The 20,682-nt window shown below is 39.5% G+C and overlaps 1 protein-coding gene across 15 annotated transcripts in view; it reads right to left on the bottom strand.

Annotated features, from left to right (window-relative positions):
- The window catches only part of TAFA2 (TAFA chemokine like family member 2), a 480,355-nt gene that overhangs the window by 267,723 nt on the left and 191,950 nt on the right, over nt 1-20,682 (bottom strand). Inside the window, exon 1 of one of the 15 annotated variants that reach the window (XM_073900736.1) lies at nt 16,012-16,104. The exons of 13 other annotated variants lie outside the window; for them this stretch is intronic. In XM_073900736.1, the coding sequence (XP_073756837.1) occupies nt 16,012-16,028 (17 nt within the window). In that variant the 5' untranslated portion in view covers nt 16,029-16,104. Of the gene's footprint in view, nt 1-16,011; nt 16,105-20,682 lie in introns of those variants that run through there. One more of the 15 variants, XM_073900741.1, reaches the window with a different exon arrangement.

Here is a 20,682-nt window from a genome sequence, read left to right as displayed (position 1 = left end):
GCTTCTCCCTCTTCCTCTGCTGCTCCCCCTACTTGTGCTTTCTCTCTCTCTATCAAATAAATAAAATCTTGAAAAAATATATTCTTCAAATAGCTGTTTCTTAACTTGGCCTCTGATCAAAGTTAAGAACGTAAGTTTTAATTGTACTCAACAAGTCAAACTCAAAGAAAGAAAGCTTAAAAAAATTACTCAACAAATACATTGTACCAGAAACCTAAGGCTTTTAGCTAAGATACGTTGTATTCTGGTGATATGACTTGAGCCCAACAACAGAGTTCAGAGACTATTCAGTTTTTATGAAATAGTATGTCTTTTGAACTGAAATTTATCTCCAAATACTGTTTCAAACATGCTTCAGCAGGAGGCTATCTATGCAAGGTTGGTCTCTCTGCTGAGTGCTGCAGGATGTGGGAGTCTACATTTTTTAATTGATGCCAGACAAGCAGAGTAGACATTCTATTTTGACACTTAGGAATGTAACTTTCATCCCAGTTTCAATGGAAACAATCCCAACTCAATATAAAGGCAAGTACAGAGGTGTCTGTGAAAAAGACCAATATTTTTCTTTTTTTTTTTAAGATTGTATTTATTTATTTGACAGAGAGAGAAAAAGCAAGAAAAGGAACACAAGCAGGGGGAGTGGGAGAGGGAGAAGGAGGCTTCCCACCGAGCAGGGAGCCCGATGCGGGGCTCGATTCCAGGACCCTGGGACCATGACCTGAGCCGAAGGCAGACACTTAATGACTGAGCCACCCACGCGCCCCAAGACCAATATTTTTCTCAAAAATGAAGATATTTGCAGTTGCTCAAATGATGTTTACACAGTACATGATACAGACATCTTTTTTCAGAAAAAAAATTTTTTTAAGGATGCCATTTGCTAATAGTGTTCCATATTGGTGTGCTCTTTAAGATAACAGATTTAATGTAGCACTGCATCCTGACACTCCCCACCAAGATGAGTTGGCTGTAAGAGGGGTCTCAGGTCTGCTCACTGGTTTTATGCAACAGCATGGAACTCTAAAATAGAGTTGCATGTATCTTCTCATCGAGATGTGGAAGAATGCCTTGCAATCTGTACAGGATGACAATAACAACACGTACCCCATACAAAAATAAACTGTTATCCCTCCCCCCCAACCCCACGCCCCGCCACAAATGGCTCATGTCTAAGACACATTGAAAAACCGGTCCTCCCCTTAGCTTTTTCCCCACAGAGCAAAACTTTGACAACTGTACACGACACTGATTTTGACAAATGCCCATCACATTGCAACAGTGACTTGGCTATGTGAAATCACTCCTGGCTAACTAAGAGTGTAAAAATATGTGCTCCCCACTACCTCCTTCCCAAGCCCCTTGGCACCACCTGCCTTCCCCATCCAGCAAACGTTACTGCCCACCTTCTCAGAGAGGAGAAGCCAGAACCAACTCACAGCTTGCATTAGAAGATGGATGTGAGAAGCTGCTCTTCTTTACCCACCCCCATAATAGACGTAGTTCAAGCATGGCATCTGGCAGATCTAATCATGGGAAGCAAATCTATAGAAGTGCTCCAAATAGGATGCCAGAAAGCATATTGCCCTCCTAGCCTGTTACAATAAATGGGGAGAGGTAGACACAGAGGCAGATACCAATTACCCAAGCTGGAATGTGCCCAACTCAGAACAACTAACACACCCTAAATGTGTAAAAAATCACCCTCAATATTTTAATGATTTCAGTAATTGAGAATTGTCTTTTCTTCACCCATTTCACCTCGAAAAGAGCCCTCCCTACAATCCAGTCTCTATTAGCAGTCTGCTGAGAAATTAATTGGATATTGACTCAAAGAGAGGTCTGCTACGACTCAATTGAAAACCAGCTCTCAATTTGAGATGCAGCTCGTCAAGAATTCCATCTCATCCCTTTGATTATGTTTTAACTGCTCATACTTGGGAGCCAAAGAGTTTTATTTTAAAATAATGATTAAAAAAATTCAAGGCAACTGCAGTATAATGAAAAGGACCTGGCTTAGCAGTCAGGAGGCCCAGCTTTCTATTACTGCTCTGTTCTTCCAAACTCTGTGACTGTGACTCTGGACCATTTGTTCATTTATTCTTCTATTCCACTATTTATTGTGTCTCCTCTGAGCTAAGCACTGTGCCAGTTTCTATGAGTCTCTGATTCTTCATCTGTTTAAAGGCAATATTTATATCTATTCTAACACACGGGGTTGCGAGGGGAATGAAGTAAACTTGCTTATGTCCTCATTTTTAGAAAACAGTAAAGCACGATGCAGTCACGAGGTGACTATTATTAAAAACATTCTAATTTGCTTGAATCTGCATCTGACCGCTGCCTCAACTGGTGTACAGGTATAGGAATAGAATCTGTGTATATAGGGTCGGTAAATTATGCACAATGATATGTGTAGTATAATATACATGAACTATAACAAATGAAATACAATTTGTAGAACAGAAACAGAGAGGCAAAATATTTAAGTGAGGGCAAGAGCAAACTTCTTTTAGATTCTCATAAATTAACTATACGTGGGGCCAAAAGAATTTACAGTTTAAAAGGCACTACATGGAGAGAGAAAAAATCAAACATGATGCTTGATGCTGTATCCTAGAACCAGATTGTTGGCTCTACTACTTACAGCTGTTGCCTAGGAAAAGGTGTTTCATCTTTGTGCCTCAGTTTCCTCATCTACAAAATGTGAAATAGCTGGTGGGATTAAATGGGCTAAAGTATTAAAGTACATGTTCTGTAGCATATCGTAAGTCTACCTAAGGACGAGCTGTTTACAATGCTGAGACTTTACCATCTTTTATTTTTAAGGGGGGTTATCAGAGATAATGATGCTTATAAATCAGTTCAGTGAATTTAACTGTGGGCACATATATAGGTTTTTATGTCATTTCTCTATTCAAATACCTACAAAGCCTTCATGCTCCCTACCATGTACAGTCTAAGGTTATTCATTGGCTTTTAAAGCCCTGTATTATCCACTTTCTGAACACTTCTCACAACTTCTAACATGAATTCTACAGTTCAATTACATCAGTTTCCCCCTCTATTGGCTCCTTTCCATTAGCATAAGTAAAAACTTTATCTCCCATCTTAAATACACACACACACACACACACACACACACACCTCTGTTGACCTTCTTTATTTCTTGGTTCCCTTTTACAGCAAAGCTTCTCGAAAGAATTGGTTATGGTTACTGTCTGGATTTCCTGTTGCATTCTCTCTTAAACTTACTCTAATTTGGTTTCATTCCCTGCTAGTCTCCCTAAAACAGCTCTTGTCAATGTCACTAATAACCTGAACACTGTCAAACCCAACTGTCATTTCTCAGGGCTTCTCTTCATCATCTATTCAGCAAAAAAATGACTTTACTGGTCACTTCCTGCTTTTTGAAACACTTGCCCCTTCATTTTGGCCTCCAAAAGACTACTCGTTCAAGTCTCCTCCATCACTTCGCAGTCTTCTTTGCTGGTTCCTTCACTAAAGCCCTATATGACCTGGCTTCCTCTGACCTCAAACATCACACCTCACTATCTCCTCAACCACCTTTTTCTGCTTCACACGCACTGCTCTTTCTTTTCTTCCAATACACATCCCTCCACAAGAATAGAAGTTCCATGAAAATGGAAACTTGGGGCTTTTATAAACTGCTGTATCCCCTGAACCCAAAACAGTGTCTAGTACATTCATATATTCATAGAAAGAATAGACTGAATGATCAATCTCTCTATATATATTGTTCCATAAATAATAGCTCCTACACATTGAGTGCCATGCCCAGTGCCTACCTTATGTCAAACCTTCATGAAAATTTATTATCCCTGTCATGTAGATGAGGAAGCTGAATCCTGGGATGGTTACATTTCATGTCCCAGATCGCACAGCTGGAAAGTGGTAGCACTGAGGTTTTAACTAAATCTGTGCTCTTTTCATTAAGCCTCTCTACATATTCAATATTCCACAATCATTTCTCTTCCTTAAACTGGGAGTCTTACCGTATCTGGAATGCCCTCTTCCAACCCTAAATCTCCATTTTCTATTACAAATCAGTGCTTCTCTTAGTAATTTTCTTTTTCAGCATCCTACTCATTCATATGAATCATTCCAATTTGTATCAGTGTCTTCATTTTCAGGATTAAAGCACTTAAAATTTGTGAAGTACTACGATGCTCTCAAGTATATGTGCTTTTCCATAATTTTCTAATTTGTCTGTGTTAGTCTTATCTGCCCAAACAAATACAATTCAGGGCTTTATTTTGGAACCTACTTTGTTAAAATGTCTTTCTGCCTCACATATTGGTCATTGCAAGTGCTTCTTTTTTTTTTTGCGACTATTTCAAACAAGAGTTAAGTGATGGATTAACTTGAGTCCACACATATATGTAAAAGAACACAAGGTATCTGTCAGAAGCTACACCCCCTCAATGTTGCTATTCAAATATTCATACCATTGGACATGATAGCACAGAGGAGAAGCCCATTTGCTCAGACTAATGAAAGTCTCATAGATCAAGATTTTCCTTTCTATCCCTGATCCTCAGTTTCCCCATTTGTAAACTGAGGACATTCCGCAAATGGTCACTGTTAGATACAGATACTGAAATAGATCCTAACTAATTTTCTAACACCGACTCTAAAGTGTCTGTGTTAACAGGATGTTTATTTGCCTCTTGAGTCCTTCCATTCTGTTCCCCGCCTATCTCCACCGAAGGCAGTGAAAGATTCACATTTCTTAAATACCACTTCCCTCACATCACTCCCTCTTCTATGAAACCCTGCACAGACAGCTCTCTACTATCTATAGAGTGAAGTTTAGACTTCCGAAACTGCAAACCTCACAACCAGATCCCACTCTCTACAAGCTGATGGCCCCATTTTCTAAGTCACACTCCTGACCAATAAGCTAGATTCCCCTCTGTGCTTTGTCCCCTTGTCCAGGTAAGATTACCTGCACTGGGCACTCTTCCCTCCCTCACTTTAAGGTCAACATTCTCACCATTTTTCAGAGTCTATACAGCTCTGCTGAGAAAAAGAAAGGCACCAAAGTGGAATTCTGTTGTCATCACAACCTCAAACAGACAAACCTGTATGAGCCTGCTCTTCCCTCTTTCCTCTGATTACAATAGAGGAAATGCCACTACTTTTATTAAAGACCAGTGTCTCCAGCCATGCTCAGGATCCCCTCTCGCCTTGCCCAGACCTCTCTCCCAAAACTTCTTTCTCCTGGTCTCTCACTCTCCCCTGAGTAATTCTAACATTCCAATGTTTCAATACATTCTAACTGGAGGGGACAAAGCCCCTCACCTAATTCACTTACCCCTCTGCTTCCTTCTCTGCTCTTCCTAAGAGTCTACACAAACTACCTCCATCTTTTCATGCACATTCCCCTTTCAGTCCAGTCTAACCAAATGCCCGTCCATCTTTCCACCAATACTGTTTGGGCAAAGTCACTGATAACCTTGATCTTGCCATACTTAATGCACTCTTCTTTGTCCTCTTTTTTTTTTTTTTTTTTTTTTTTTTACATCCTCATAACTTTTGACAGTTGCTTACTCCATTTTCCTTGGTTTCCATATCTTTATACTTCCAGCTTTCTCTCTGCCTGGAGACTTTCCTCAGTCTCCCTTTCTCCTCTCCTAATTCTAAATATTTGGTTAGGGTTTGGGCCTGAGCCACCTCTTTCTCTATGTTCTACAATATAGCTTGAACATATTTACTTCTCTGCATCTCCATTGAAATCAGCCCTTTCCAGGCCATCATCCTGACTAGCCTAGTCCACTGGAACAGCCTCCTAACTGGTCTCTGTCTGATGTCTCTGCCATTAGCCGCACAGCAAGACTGACTCTATTAAACATCAGTCAGCTCACTTCACTCTTCTTTGTGATACCCTCAGAGGCTTCCCACACACCATGAATAAAATCCAACCACTTATAATGATCTCTAAGGCCCTGCATCATGTCACCCTCCCCCATCTCCATCCCACCTGGATTTCAATAATCTTGTGCCCCTATCCCTGTATTCACTAAGCTACAGCCACAAGGGTCTAGTCTGTCGTCAGTTCCTAAAATACACAAAGTTCTTTCCCATATCAGAGCCTTTACATGTACTGTTCCCTCTTGATAGAACACCCTTCTTCCATCTTCATATGGCTAGTTCCTTCGAGTTCAGCATAAATGCACCTGCTTAGAGAGGTTGCTCTAATGAACTCACACTTCAAAGCGTCTGCTCCACCATCAATTTTCTCTATTTGTATTCTATGCTTTCATCCTAACACTTACCTCAGTAGTTATTTTATGTGTTTTTTAGGTTTTTTTTATTTGTTTCTGTCTGGACTATCGCCTGGGACCAGGTCTGCCTAGCATAGGGCCTGGCTCACAGTAAGTACTCAGGAAATACATGTTGAATATCAGTAGATATGTGCAAGATTTAAGAGTACATGTGACTCTATATTATATGATTCCATTTACCTGAAATATCCAGAATAGGTACACATCAAGAGAAACAAAGTAGATGAGTGGTTGTCTAGGGCTTGGGGTACGTGAGAGGCAAAGAGGGTGGCTGCTGAAAAGTGTGGGGTTTCTTCTGGGGTGATAGAAATGCCCTAAAGCGGACTGTGGTGATAGTTGCACAACTCTTCAAATATACAAACATCATTAAACTGTACACTTGAAATGGGTGAATTTTATAGTATATGAACCATGCCCCAATTCTGCTGTCCCCCACCTCCCCACACACACAAAAGAACATGTGATTAATCCATGGGTTGATTGTTTTTTTCTCATAGATAACAGATGTACACTAGCCTGTATTTTGTTTCTTTTTACAGTACCTATGTAGGATCAAAAGTAAATAAATATGGACTAATAATGTTAATAAGGCAGTCAGAAAGTAAATTTTGAATACCTACTTATTGAATACCTGCTGCAAACCGTGAAGGTGTTTTGGAAGTAAACAAAAAGAAAAATGACTCAACTCTGCCCATAAGGAGTTTGAAGAACCAATCTGATCCAGATTAAGATGATTAAGAGGCAAACAGTGAAGATCACCTATCAGAAGCGTCTTGTGATCCAGCTACCACCCTCCTCCATCCCTTTTTATTCCACCTGGCACTTCAGCAACCAGCTGTGCACAGGTGGAACTGAACAACCCCTCCGCTCAGATTTCTGCCAGGACTTCCACTGCAGCCGCGTGGGGCAGGACAGAACCATTCAGCCATTCCAACACACACGCCAACCTGGAGTGGGTGGATGCTAACAGCAGGTACAACACTCGACCGCAGAGGAACCAATGCATAAATATTCCACTCTTCTGTGACTCGGGTGTAATTGTGTAATTATCCCACTCCTCAAAGCCTGCCCAGTGGGACTGAGTCATAGTTGCCCAGAGCAGTCAACAGCTCCAAAATACACCTCAAATAGGCTATTCCTCCTTCCCTCTCTTTCTTCCAAATGCTCCACTTCTGTGTCCTGGGATCACTTCCCAAAATAAACTACCTATATGAAAGCCTTGTCTCGGGTTCTGCTTTGGGGAAGGAGGGGTCTCAAGGTTCAGACCATCTTCACTATTCTCACTGCCTTACCAAGAGGAACTTAATATTCTGACTTCAAACCATGGCATAATGTCAATTGGATAAAATAACCATAAATTATGCTGATAGGTCTCCACATGTGCCAAACTAATTTATTCAACAATTCATTCATTTCTTCATCAAATATCAATTGTCCACTAGAAACTAGACTCTCTTCTAAGTTCTGGAAATACAGCCGTGGACATAACAAAATGCACATTCTCTAGAGGTTTTATTCCAGTGGAAAGAAACAATCAACAAGTAAGTATATAATATGGTAGGTGATGATAAGCACTATAACAAAAAAATGAAACAAAGTAATGGGGAGAGGTTGTGACCAGAGAAGGAATCTCTGGAAAACTGTTACTTGAGCAGAAATCTGAATGATTATCTGGAGGAAATCATCCCAGGTTAAGGGAACAGTAAGGACAAAGGCCTGCAGTTAGAAATGAACTCGGTATGTTCAAGGAAGAGGAAAAAGGCAGCAAGCTGAAATTGAAGAAGCATCTAGGAGAATGACAGGAAAGAAGCAGGGTGGCTCCTGAAGGCCAGGTGACAGAAGTTAGATTTTATTGTGAGAGCTGTGAAAAGGCAAATGGTGTGATTGAATTTACATTCCTGTAAGATCATTCTAGCTTTTGGGTGGTGACTTCACTGTGGGAAGGCAGAGGTGGAAGCAGGGACCACTGAGAAAGTTTTAACCGTGGTCCAGGCGAAGATGTGAGAGCAGATGAACATGAGGGGAGGGAAAAAGCATTCAAATGATGTAAGCTTCTTAAAAAAAAAAAGTGAACACGTTAGTTCTGCTCAAGCATGGTCCTTCTTACAAAGGAACATTCTGACTAAAAGCTGTTCACGTTTAACCAAAGAAAATTTTAAATTTTTTTGAGAGAGGAGAGAACACGTGTACGCACGAGCAGGGGCGGGGGAGAGTGTTAGGGCAGAGGGAAAGGTAGAGAATCTTAAGCAGACTCCTCCTGGCTGAGCCCAGAGCTCTATGCAAGGCTGGATCTCAGAACCCTGAGATCATGACCTCAGCCGAAATTAAGAGTCCGAAGCTTGACCGACTGAGCCACCCAGGTGCCCCTTAAATTAATTTTTATTAAGAGAGTATAGAACTGCTCTGGAATATTACACAGTGTTCATATTGGTTACAAAGAAAAGCAGAATTTGATTTTTAAGCACCTCTTTTAAGGAGAGTACATAGACCAACCCCATCAGACACAATCTATAGGAAATCACAGGTCAGGTGTAAATTATACAAGTTGGAAGGGCAAGGAAAATCTTAGGTTCACTGTTGTAAAGATTAAAAAAATTAAAAGGAATTTAATGGATAAATAAGCACAAGTAGAAGAGGAGTGGAGATTTTCCTTAGAAGTAAAATTGCCAATTCCTGTCACTCAGAATATCAGTATGAGGGGAAATCTGAAGTTTCGACTGACATGGTAAGATTTCAGATCCACAGATTTTTAAATAAATGTAATTTAGCCTAACATTTTAAAGATATTTCCAGAAAACGTCTCCTAAAAACACCCCTTTTGCTTGTTTACTTACCTCATCTGCTTTCCTTACTCACATCTTTAAAAAGACAGTGCTCCAAAAGGTACAAACTTCCACTTATAAAAAGAGTGAGTCCTGAGGATATAATGTGAAGCACGGTGCCCATAATTAACCACACTGTGCTGCGTATTTGAAAATTGCAAAGAGTAAATCTTAAAAGTTCTCATCACAAGAAAAAAAATTGTAATGAAGTGTAGTGATGGATATTAACTAGACCTACTGTAGTGATCATTTTGCAATATATACAAACCCTGAATCACCATGCTGTACACCTGAAACCAATACAATGCTATATGTCAATTGTATCTCGATCATAAAAAAGACTGAACCTAGATATAAAAATGCAAACAATAGGGGCGCCTGGGTGGCTCAGTTGTTAAGCGTCTGCCTTCGGCTCAGGTCATGATCTCAGGGTCCTGGGATGGAGCCCCACATCGGGCTCCTTGCTCAGCGGGAAGCCTGCTTCTCCCTCTCCCACTCCCCCTGCTTGTGTTCCCTCTCTGTGTCTCTCTCTATCAAATAAATAAAATCTTTAAAAAGAAATGCAAACAACAGTTTTTATGACAGAGGTAGGTATCTTTTTTCCCTCCTTAACCAAAACTTCATGTATTAATGGCAAACACATAGTACTCTCTTAACCATTACATACTACTTTTTACTGTACCATGCAGATGGTAGCATGGTTTAGAGAAAAACAAAACAAAAACAAAAACAGAAGCAGCACCTAGAGGATGTAATTGAAGAAAAATGAGGAAGGGGCTGGAAATGCCCATCTCTCCTCAAGAGCTAATTCTACCGACACTAGGGAAGATACAAGTGATGTTCTCTAATCCTGTCAAACACCTCACCTATAACTGAGAAATTCACCTTCCATAACATAGGCACCTTCTCATATCCTCAGAATTTTCTCCTAGTTGTAGCACTCAAGTGCTAACCTGCTCTGTAATGATACCAGGGCATCATGCCAAGGAAGCTGGGTTTTTACTCAGCTGGGTGAGTTTCAACTATTAGACTCCCTTACTTCTTATTCTAGAGATTTTATTTGACTGAAAAATAATCCTGCCATAAGAGGATATTAACATGAGAGGAACCAAATCTATTTAATTCCAGGGGGTTTTGTCCTCCAACTTAACTGAATGACAAATTCAAAATGCTATGGAACCAAAGCATGTCCCCTTCTTCAAAAGTGACCTAAAGATTTTCATCTCAAGAAATCCTCCCAGAATATTCCCATACAATTTATTCAATAGCCTCAACACAAATGCAATTAGCTGAATTTGTTGTAAACAATGGCTGTCATTTTATAGTACCCAAATTTAACCTCGTAAAATCCACTAAGAAGATTAATCAGCTTTAGCATCTGAATTTGCTAAAGAAGCTAAAGGACAGAGAGCTTAAATGTGTTGCATAGGATCGCATAAGCAGGTGAAATAGGGAGACAGTATGCGTATGTGGTTCCATGAAAGTGAAGAGCAGACCATTCAATCATCCACTAAAGGTAAATCTATCATTCATCTGGCCTTTCATATGCCTGGTTCGATGCTAATCAATAGAATTTCACAGAGAATCCTTTGTAACTCTCAACAAGTTACTTAACCACCCTGCACCTGTTTCCTTATCTATATAATGAGGCTACTACTAAAACCTATATCCCAGAACTATTGAGATGATTAAATGAGCTAATTTATGTCAACATTTAGCACAGTGCCTGACACAAAGTATTTTTTAAAATACAAAGAAAAACTATGCACAAGTATGGCTTTGCTCACCAGAAGAGTGGAGAGGTGGCCTGGGGGACACATTGCAGAAATGATGGGAAAAGACTTTCTCAAACCTGTGAGATTATGGAAAGAGGTAGCATCTTGGCCAACATAAATTCTTCTTACACCTATTTGCCAATATAGGAGAACTTTCTCAGAAATTCTCATGTATTTATAAAGAAAAATCTTACAAACAAAAAATTAGTATTTTTTAGACACACCAAAATAAATTTGATCAAATGTTTGGATGAACCAACTTATTTATTTTTCCACTAAGATTACTGTCATTTCCTGTTGCTTATACTTTTTAAAAAGAGAACCAAATCTATAAACTAAAATTAAATCACAATTAATAAATATAGCTATGACTAGCTTAATCCTATAATTCAGCATTTTATTTATAAACTGCCTACATTATCCTTTAGCTTCTTCATAGGTATTAGCTATCCAACTACATTAGGGGAAGCTCAAAGACAGAAATTATATCATCTATTTTCTCTTTCATTCCCTGCACTACTTATTATAATCTCCAGTGCACAGTAAAAGGTCAATACCTTGGTAAGGCATTGGTAGTTGTGAACTAGGTTCCATATCAAGTGTGGGCAAGAATGTGGAGCACAAGGAACTCTCATGCATTATAGGAAGGAGTTAAAATTGGTGCAATCGCTTTGTAAAAACATCTGGTAGTATTTACAGAACTGAATATACACATACCTTATCATCCGGCAACTCCCTCAATATGTGTACCCCCAAAAAATCTACAAAGATTTTCAAAACATTATATGGAATAGCCCAAAACTGAAACAATCTAAATATTCTTCCAAGACAGAATAAATTATTGTATAGTCCTATCATGGAATGCCATGCAACAATGAAAATAAACTATCCCCTCCCATTAATAATGGTGACTCTCACAAGCATCATGTTAAACAAAGGAAGCCAGACCCAAAGAGATTCATACTCTATGATTCAAACTGTATAAAGGTCAAAATCAGAAAGAGTGAATCTATAATGATAGAAGTCCAAAACAGTGATTACCTTTGGGGGAGGGAGATGGGAGGGACTTCTGGAGTACTTAGCCTTCAAGGATTCCCGTACCCAATTTTAATGTGGGGGGGAGAGGGATCCCCCACACCTCCACATACAACACCTAGCAATTCTCAGGCACCAGCAGGGTGTCAGATAATTCAACTCGATCCTGATACTGCCCACCCAGAGTCAACCTCACATTCCACAGGTTAGAGGTTCAGTCTTATAAAACTGCCCCCCCCCCAGCCTCCACTTCAGACGCCAGTCACAAGCCCCAGGCTATTAACTATGTTTCTGACTGGCTGGCTACCCATTGGAGTGATCTCCTCCTTAAGTTTGATTAGTTTGCTAAAATGACTGACACAACTCCCGGGAAACACTTACTCAGGTTTGCCAGCTTACTAAAGGGTATGATCAAGGATACACATCAAAGGCCAGAGGAAGAGATACAAAGGATGAGATCCTGAACGAAGGAGCTGCTGTCCTCGTGGGGCCTGGGCACTAGTTCAGTGGCACATGGAAGCGCTTTGATTAGCATTAATACTGGCCTATAAGACCTTTGAGGTCTATTGCTCCCTTGAACTAGTTTTGAAAGATAAGTTGTTAAACTTCTCCCTGCTCCCTCCCTGTAAATGTACAGGACTGACCTCTTTAATGCCCTAGGCAGCACAATATATAGTGTTTCACATCGTATATATAAAAAAAAAAAAGCAAAACAAAAATACATATGATTACAACAAATTAAAAACTATGCAAACATCGGAAGAAACTGTGGGGAGATATAATTAGCTGCTCTTAAGTGATGATGTTGTAAAGAGGTTTTAATACGAATGAAACTTGCAATCAAAAGATCCCATAGTGGTATAAACAGAACAGTGTTACCAGAAAAGTAAGAGTCAAACGGTTTTATCACCACCCCAGAGCACTCTCTCAATCCTCCAACCTCTCCCCTTTCCATAGAATGACATTACTTGCCCCCTTTGTCCAGACAATGGAAAAAATCCTCAGGGACTGGTAATAATATGGTGGGGCAGGTCACTGTAATTAAGTCTTACAATGGCTTATGTTTCACTGTCTTCTTTTGCATGCACCATAGAATATAGTACTTTACGTACTGCAGGTATTTGGTAAATACTTGTAGATTTGACAACTTGGGTTTTAAAAAGGGGGGGAGGTGGGGGAAGTTTTCTGAGAGGCATATATTTCGATCATGAAAGACATGTCTCGGTTTCTCTTTTCAGTGGTAAAGTAGTGCTCACCTTTTCTCCCTTCCAGAAATCCTGGCTCCTCCTTGAGCAGTCTGCTTCCCTCACATTTCAAGTGCTTTCTCTCACAACCTTTACACAACTGAGCCTACAAGTGGGGTCGATGTCCCCCTTGCTTCTCACTGAAGCTTCCCTCTCCTGTGACATTCTCTTTGTATGACATAACATCCTGCTCATTACATCCCCCTCCTTTCCTCTGTAACTCCATAAAATTACCTAGCTGGAATCTCATCAGATGTAATCATTGTTGCTACCATCCACTGATATTTGAGTCATTCCCACTCACTATTTGACAATTTTAACTCCTAGTTCCCTATGACTTCCTAAAACACAACTCCTATACTAATTTTTCGCTATTTCAATTCATACAAAGAAAGGTCTTCAACACCCCAGCCTCTTCCCAAATTTCTCTCTTCCAATAATCATGTCCCACACCCTACCCTAGCCACTCACTCCCAAGACCCATTCCTCACCTTTTTATCACCAACAAGTTCTCCAAAATTTCAAGCATCCCACTTCCTGATCACTCTATCTTCAAGCACATCACTTCTACTCAGTTCACTCCAAAAATGCTCAAATCTCCTGGGAACTTGCAGACTATTGATCCTACTAATTTTCACTGTCCTTCATCCTTCCAACATTTCTCCACCCTCCACACTCAAAATTCCATGGCAAATCATTACAATCCCTTCCTCGCATAGATCCTTGTTTCCATTCCCATCTCACCACATCATCTCTCACCTGGATTGTCGAGTTAGTCCCCTAACAGGTCCCTCAGCTTCTATTTTTATCCACCAACAGTCTATTCCCAACAGAGCAGCCAGAAGCAGGCTTTAACCATGTCAGTCAAATCATGCCATTCCTCTCTCTATTCAGTACTCTCAAGTGGCTTCCATCTCACTCAGAGTAAAATCCAAGTCCAAGCAACAGCTTACGAGCCCAGCCGCAACCTGTGCCCCTGATCTCTGACTTCCCCTCCTACTACTCCTACTCCATTCCCTCACTGTAGGCCAACCACTGGCCCCCGCACTGTTCCTCAAATCCACCTGACCTTCCCCTCGCTCTGAACTTTTGCAGGGACTAATTCCTCTGCCTAGAATGCTCTTTGCGTAGATACACCCACATGACTTCCTCCTTTGCCTTTTTTCAGTTTTGCTCAAATCTCAGCCTCTGAAAGTGGCTAACCCTGAAAGCCTCTTTAAAATTAAACCCCCCGCAGCCTCACACTCCCACTCTTCCTCCCCCTATTCTATTTTTTCTTTTTACCACTGCAGTTTTAACTATCTACTATACTATATAATCTATTTATTATGTCCATTGCCTTTCCCTTGCCCCACCCCCAGCTACCAGAATTTAGACTCCATAAGGGTCCAAAGTTTTGATCTGTCTTATTCACTCGTACACACCAAGTATCTAGAACAATGCCTACTACATGGTAGATATACAATAAATACATTTAAATAAAAAAACATAAATATGTCTCTATGTGTTACTTGCTGGATTTCAACAGAACCAGAACCAGATTGCAGTACCAACTTGCAGATTCCTCATTTGTAATCTTTCTACAGGAAGTAGGCTCAAAAAAAAAAAAAAAAGTTCCAGATCAACCATATGGTATAGTCTTAAAGTTGATTTCTACATTTTCCCCATAGGTAAGAAATGTCCTAATCATAGTTCCAGAAGTCAGTCTACAAAATCATATTTGATTTACAGGTATCTAAAATACTATATATTATAAACGGGTAACAGTGACTCAAACCATTTCAGTATCAATTAACTAAGCAGAAATGCAAAATGCAAAGCAACTTGGGAGGTTATGCATCTATTACCTTAACTGTTAGGACGGTATCCTAACATGGGTGTCTGCATCTGCCCAAATGCATCAAATTGTATAAATATGTGTGGTTTCTTACATCTTAATTATACCTCAATAAAACTTTTTTGAAAAGCAAAAGCAAGTAATAAAAAGTATCATTTCATCTTGAATACCAACAAGAGCAGGCATATTTAATTAAAAGAAAGTTGGAAACTTTTATGTCAATTCTGAAGGGCACTTCAAGGCTATTAGAAATGGAGTCTTGGTCATATCTATTTTCACTTCAAAGCAGGGTTTCCCTTATCCCTGTCACAAGTGGATCACCAGCACTGCTCTTATACTTGTAATCCACAGATAGGTTCTTTTCAATTCATCTAAATGAAATATAAGGAGAGCCAGAAAAGGGCGAAGGAAAGCAGGTCTTTCTGAGATTACTAAGCAACAGCTGGGAGGGGGTGGGGGGGAACAAAAAGGTGTTCAAAAAGCCAAAACTTGAGCTAAGAACAGCTGTACTATAAAAGAGAAGGGAGCATCTCATCTCTGCTCAGACATGAGCAGAGAAAAAGCCAAGCAACATCTCTAAATTGGGTGGGAAATGTGATAGCATGTAAAATGTCTTTAGAATTAGCAGGCTGGGGGCGCCTGGGTGTCTCAGTTGTTAAGTGTCTGCCTTTGGCTCAGGTCATGATCTCAGGGTCCTGGGATTGAGCCCTGCATCGCACGCATCGGGCTCCCTGCTCCATGGGAAGCCTGCTTCTCCCCCTCCCACGTTCCCTGCTTGTGTTCCCTCTCTTGCTGTGTCTTTCTCTGTCAAATAAATAAAATCTTAAAAAAAAAAAAGAATCAGCAGGCTGAGCAAGATAATTTTTCAGTTAGTGAATAAGTGAGTGCATTCACAAGTCATGCATGTATGACTCGAAGGTTGCTTTGTCTCTGGGAAAGAAGGTGCTTGGGAAGAAGTGTTACATTTCCTTGAGGGTCAGTCATACTGGCTACCTCTTAAGGGCCTTCATTTGATTCGTATTGTCTCCGCGTATGTCTTGCGTACGTCTTGCTTCTTTCTCTCTTTCCAATCAGACCTTCAATACTGATCATTGTGCCTTCAGAATACAGTATGTTCCTGGAAATTCACATACAATTTAATTTTAAAACACAGGGAAATGCATGCCTTATTATTCAGGTACATTTATATAGCACTTTGTTTACTAGCATTTTACCATGAAATTTTAGCATAAAAGTTCTTTCAGGGACCACATATCATCTAGATTATAGATAACTACTCCAAACCAGATTATCGAGGTCCAGAGATGGTCAAAGACTTGTCTAAGGTCAAGGAGCTGACCTACAATGCAGATTCTCTTTCTCCATCCCTTCTCTCCAGTAATCCACACAAATAATTCAGGCAGGCACGACTACGTGCACCTTACAAATATGGAAAGTGAGGTGTAGACAGGTCGTTTGTCCTAAACTATGCAAAACATAAGCAGCCCAAATCAAGTTTAGTGCTCTTTCTAATATGCATACCTGCCAATGAAACATCCTACCTGAAAAAGAAACAACTTCAAAGAAAGTCTTTGATGACCTACCCCCAAATCATCTATTTATTAAAATTTGCATTTCATTATTTTCATATATAGCTCTATTTAGCAAAATAAACCTGTTTTCCCTCTTTAAATATTGTTAAGACTCACAGCAAGGATTTATTGTTGTATTTTTTTCTTTTCTTTATTTATAAAAACAACTTTTAATTTCTGTTGGATGACTTTGAACAGTATAAAATGTAACCTGTATTGACTAGATCCTAAATTCCCATTTCACGATGTTTTTGTTTTGGAAACGATGTACAGAGAATTCGAAAGTTTATTTTTGAAAGCCTAAAAAAAAAAAAATCTTTATAATTATCTTTGCTTTTTGTTGACAAAGGCAAACAGAGTTGTGAAGCATGCCCTCTGCTGGTAAAAAAAAAAAAAAGAAGGAAAATTGTCATACTTTAAACCAAAGAGATCCAATTAATTATGTGACTATCTGGTATTATCTAAACATCTAAACTACACTAGTCTACAAATGATTTCTAAAATAACCATCATGTTCTAATTTAAGCACCTAAAATTGGAAAGAAAATATATTTACAAGGGATAGAAACTGAAATTGAATGATAAGATTTATATTTATTTCAGCATTTTGTTTGCTTTACTACTGACTGAAATCTAACAGAGGCTACAGCTACAAAGTGACAGGGAAATCATCCTCGGATAGATGGAGTCACTTCTGTTACTCACCATATTTTACCAAGCAAATTTTCAATTGTTTATCAGTTATAAAATAGCAATTACAAGCTCAGACACAGTCATTTAAATGGAAGTCCTCAAATTTGGTGGCCAGCACATCCCAATCCATTTTTCTATCACCATTCTTAAGTAGTGCCCAATAAACCTTGCAAATATCTGCTTACGAGAGAGAGAGCGAGAGAGCCCTAGTTTGTGTGCTTTGGACTCAGGCAAATTACTTACACTGTCAACTAACTTAAGATAATATTTCTTACCTCATAAGGTGGATTTGTGGACTAAATGGAAAATACATGTCCCTTATGGGGTGTTGAGAAATAGGTCTTGCCCATGAAGCATGACAGACATTGAAGGAAACTCTAGGAAGTGAAGAAGACTTGTGTCATACGTGATCTGTCACCTGGCCACCTCTCTCACCATTCTCCCTGCTTGCTCCCTGTGCTCTAACCACACTCAACCTTTGCTAAATACATCATGCCCCCAGGGCCTTTGCACTTGCTGAGCCATTATGTTTGTAATGTTCTTTATACATACAGCCATGCAGCCTATTCCTACAGGAACATAGGACTCTGCACAAATGCCATCATGTCAAAGATACCTTCCCTTGACCACCTTGTATAAAATCACCACATCCCCTGACCCTGCTTCTTTCATTGGCATTTACCCCTTCCTATTATTACAGCAGTTTTATTTTGTTTATGGTCCATATCTTCCCACTAGGAGGCAAGCTCTGTGAGGCAGGGAATTTACTTACTTGGCTCACCGCTCTGTTCACAATGACCGAACAAGTATCTGGCTCATAATAGGTAATCAATTAATACTTGTTCACTAAATAAATACACTTATCAGGGATATTACGGAAATCATTTCTACTTTGAATGAGAGAGTGGTCTAATGATTTCTAGAGCCCCATCCTGTGATTTTATAATGATCTCAAATAGACCCCATGCTCTTCCTACTGGTTACTAAAAGAATACTTTTAGAAATCATAACTTTTTGTAAAGGAAAAAACTATAAATAAATTAATTTCGAGGATCCATGAGCAGATGTTTAAAGATTTCAATGCACTATCGTGTAAAATATTTTTCTTCTGGATTACTGTCTTTTTCTTTTGATCAAGCACTTTAAGACAAAGTACGGCACCAAAAATAGCTATAAAAATCCACATTCCTGGAAATGGATAAACGGTTAAATGTTAAATATTTCTTATAGTTTCTACTCTTTTAAATTAAGGTTATAACACAATACTTCTCAAGAACGAGAAAGAAAAAGCAATAACAAAATACAAATTTTAAATGTGTGAGCATATGCTATACCTGCTTTTTTTAATATAACACTGCCAAACCTTGTTAAAATAGAAGTATTTTCATACACCATCACACACTATTAACATCTAAATCTGATCCAAAAATGATATGCCTAGAATTCATCTTAGAAAAATATTACACTCTCTTAAAAATATGCTGGTATAAAAGACCAGCTCTACAATGAACACAGTTTAGGTACGCTTATAATCACTAAAGAATTAGCAAAACTGGCAAAATTGTCAATATGTGTGAATAATCCTACCTGGCTTTCTGGCATTGCTGTCTGTCTAGATGTATCAGGATTACACACAAGAAAAATGATTACAGTCATTTGGCATTTTGAAAAAAAAAAAAATGCCTGACACTATCCATTTTATTGCCAACATTTTAGGCCCCATATTGCACATGATGAGAGAACTGACCTTTGAAAGAAAATTTTGGGGTCGAATAGAGAAAAACGAAATGACAGAAATTGATAGAGAGGACCATTGTTGCAATCATACTTGGATCTTCTTCTTAAATGACTAGCTTTTCTAACCAATAAATTTTTGTTATTAATCATGCTTCTCAATGAAAATCTCCCCTCCAAGAACATATTACATGAGGACAAATCTGGTAGCACATATAATAGCTTTAAAAAAAAAAAAAAAGGACAAAGCCAGGGGAATTTCAGTATCTAGTCCTATGTAGAATAATCATATTGAATACATAAGCTTAGATCTTTGTAATATGTTGCAAATAAATTATTTTAAAATCAATTAAATAAACTTCAGGGACATCATAAGACCAAAAGGTGATGCAGGTTCCCCTAATAATGAAATCATCATGTCCCCTGGTACTCTTTCTTCTAGTAGAAGTATCAAAAAGCAAAAGATAAACCTCAATAAACCTCATTTATTCATTTAATTGGCATTTCTTGAGGGCCTCCTATGTTTCAGGAACTACGAGCTGCTGGGAATATAAACATACATAACTCCAACCCCTTTAGGGCTGACAGAATAACATGGCAGATAATACTTCTGATTTGGGGGATAACATCATCATCATGAAAGATTCCCAAAGAAAAGTCAAAAAGAGACTCAGCATTAGCTATGGGGCAATTCAGACACATTCATTTAGTCATCCCAGATATTAAAAAATATAATCAGGTGCAAGTCTGTTATTATTTCCAATGACTAAGCCATCAGAAGTGATACATTATAGCCTTCTATCCATTTATCACCCCTAGAAACTAATTAGAGAATTATATTCCTTGCATCATCATTTAGGAAACCAATATTCTGAAAATCTTGCAACATGTACAAGGTCAAAAAAAATGAGTTCTCTGATCTGAACTCCTGTCTGCTAGCTCTGAGTCCATAGTTCTCCTATTATAATAACTTGTCTGACCATATAGAGTAAACTCATCTTCCATTTTCTTCTCCAGACACTGGGGGGATTACCTTAGCGACAAAGTGGTGTATGCTAAAATAATTCATTGTACTTTGAAAACTACCCCCAAACAGCTTTTCCAGTGTCATGAAAGCATAAAGAGAACTAGCCAATTGAGGTTGCCTCATAAGAAACACCCATTCTCAGGGGCGGAGCAAGATGGCGGAGGAGTAGGAGACCTAGATTTCGTCTGGTCTCAGGAATTCAGCTGAATAGGGATCAAACCATTCTGAACACCTACGAACTCAACAGGAGACTGAAGAAGAGAGTAGCAACAACTCTCTGAACAGAAAAGTGACCACTTTCTGGAAGGTAGGACGTGCGGAGAAGTGAATCCGAGGCGATATTCGGGAGGGTAGACGGCGGGGGAGGGGGCCTCCGCCGGCCGCTTCTGGCAAGTGCTAGAGCCGCGGAGCACAAAATCGGACCTTTTAGAAGTTGGCTCCGTGGAAGGACGTCGCTGCAGTGGCTAAGCGGGGGGGTGGAATCCTCCCGGGACAGTGTGGTCTCAGGACCCTCGGGGTCACAGAGAGACCGGGGGTGCCTGAGTGCGCCAGAGCTCCCAGGTACCGGAGCGGGGAAACCGGCTGCAGAGACGGAGCAGAGGCGCGGGCTCTCAGCTCGGGGTGGCCATAAACTGTGAT

Source organism: Callorhinus ursinus, unplaced genomic scaffold, assembly GCF_003265705.2.
Source record: "Callorhinus ursinus isolate GAN/ISIS: 27379988/994484 unplaced genomic scaffold, GSC_fseal_2.0 scaffold14, whole genome shotgun sequence".
NCBI lineage: Eukaryota > Metazoa > Chordata > Mammalia > Carnivora > Otariidae > Callorhinus > Callorhinus ursinus.
Note: the sequence above shows the minus strand (reverse complement) of the source record. Positions and strands in the feature narration are given on the sequence as shown.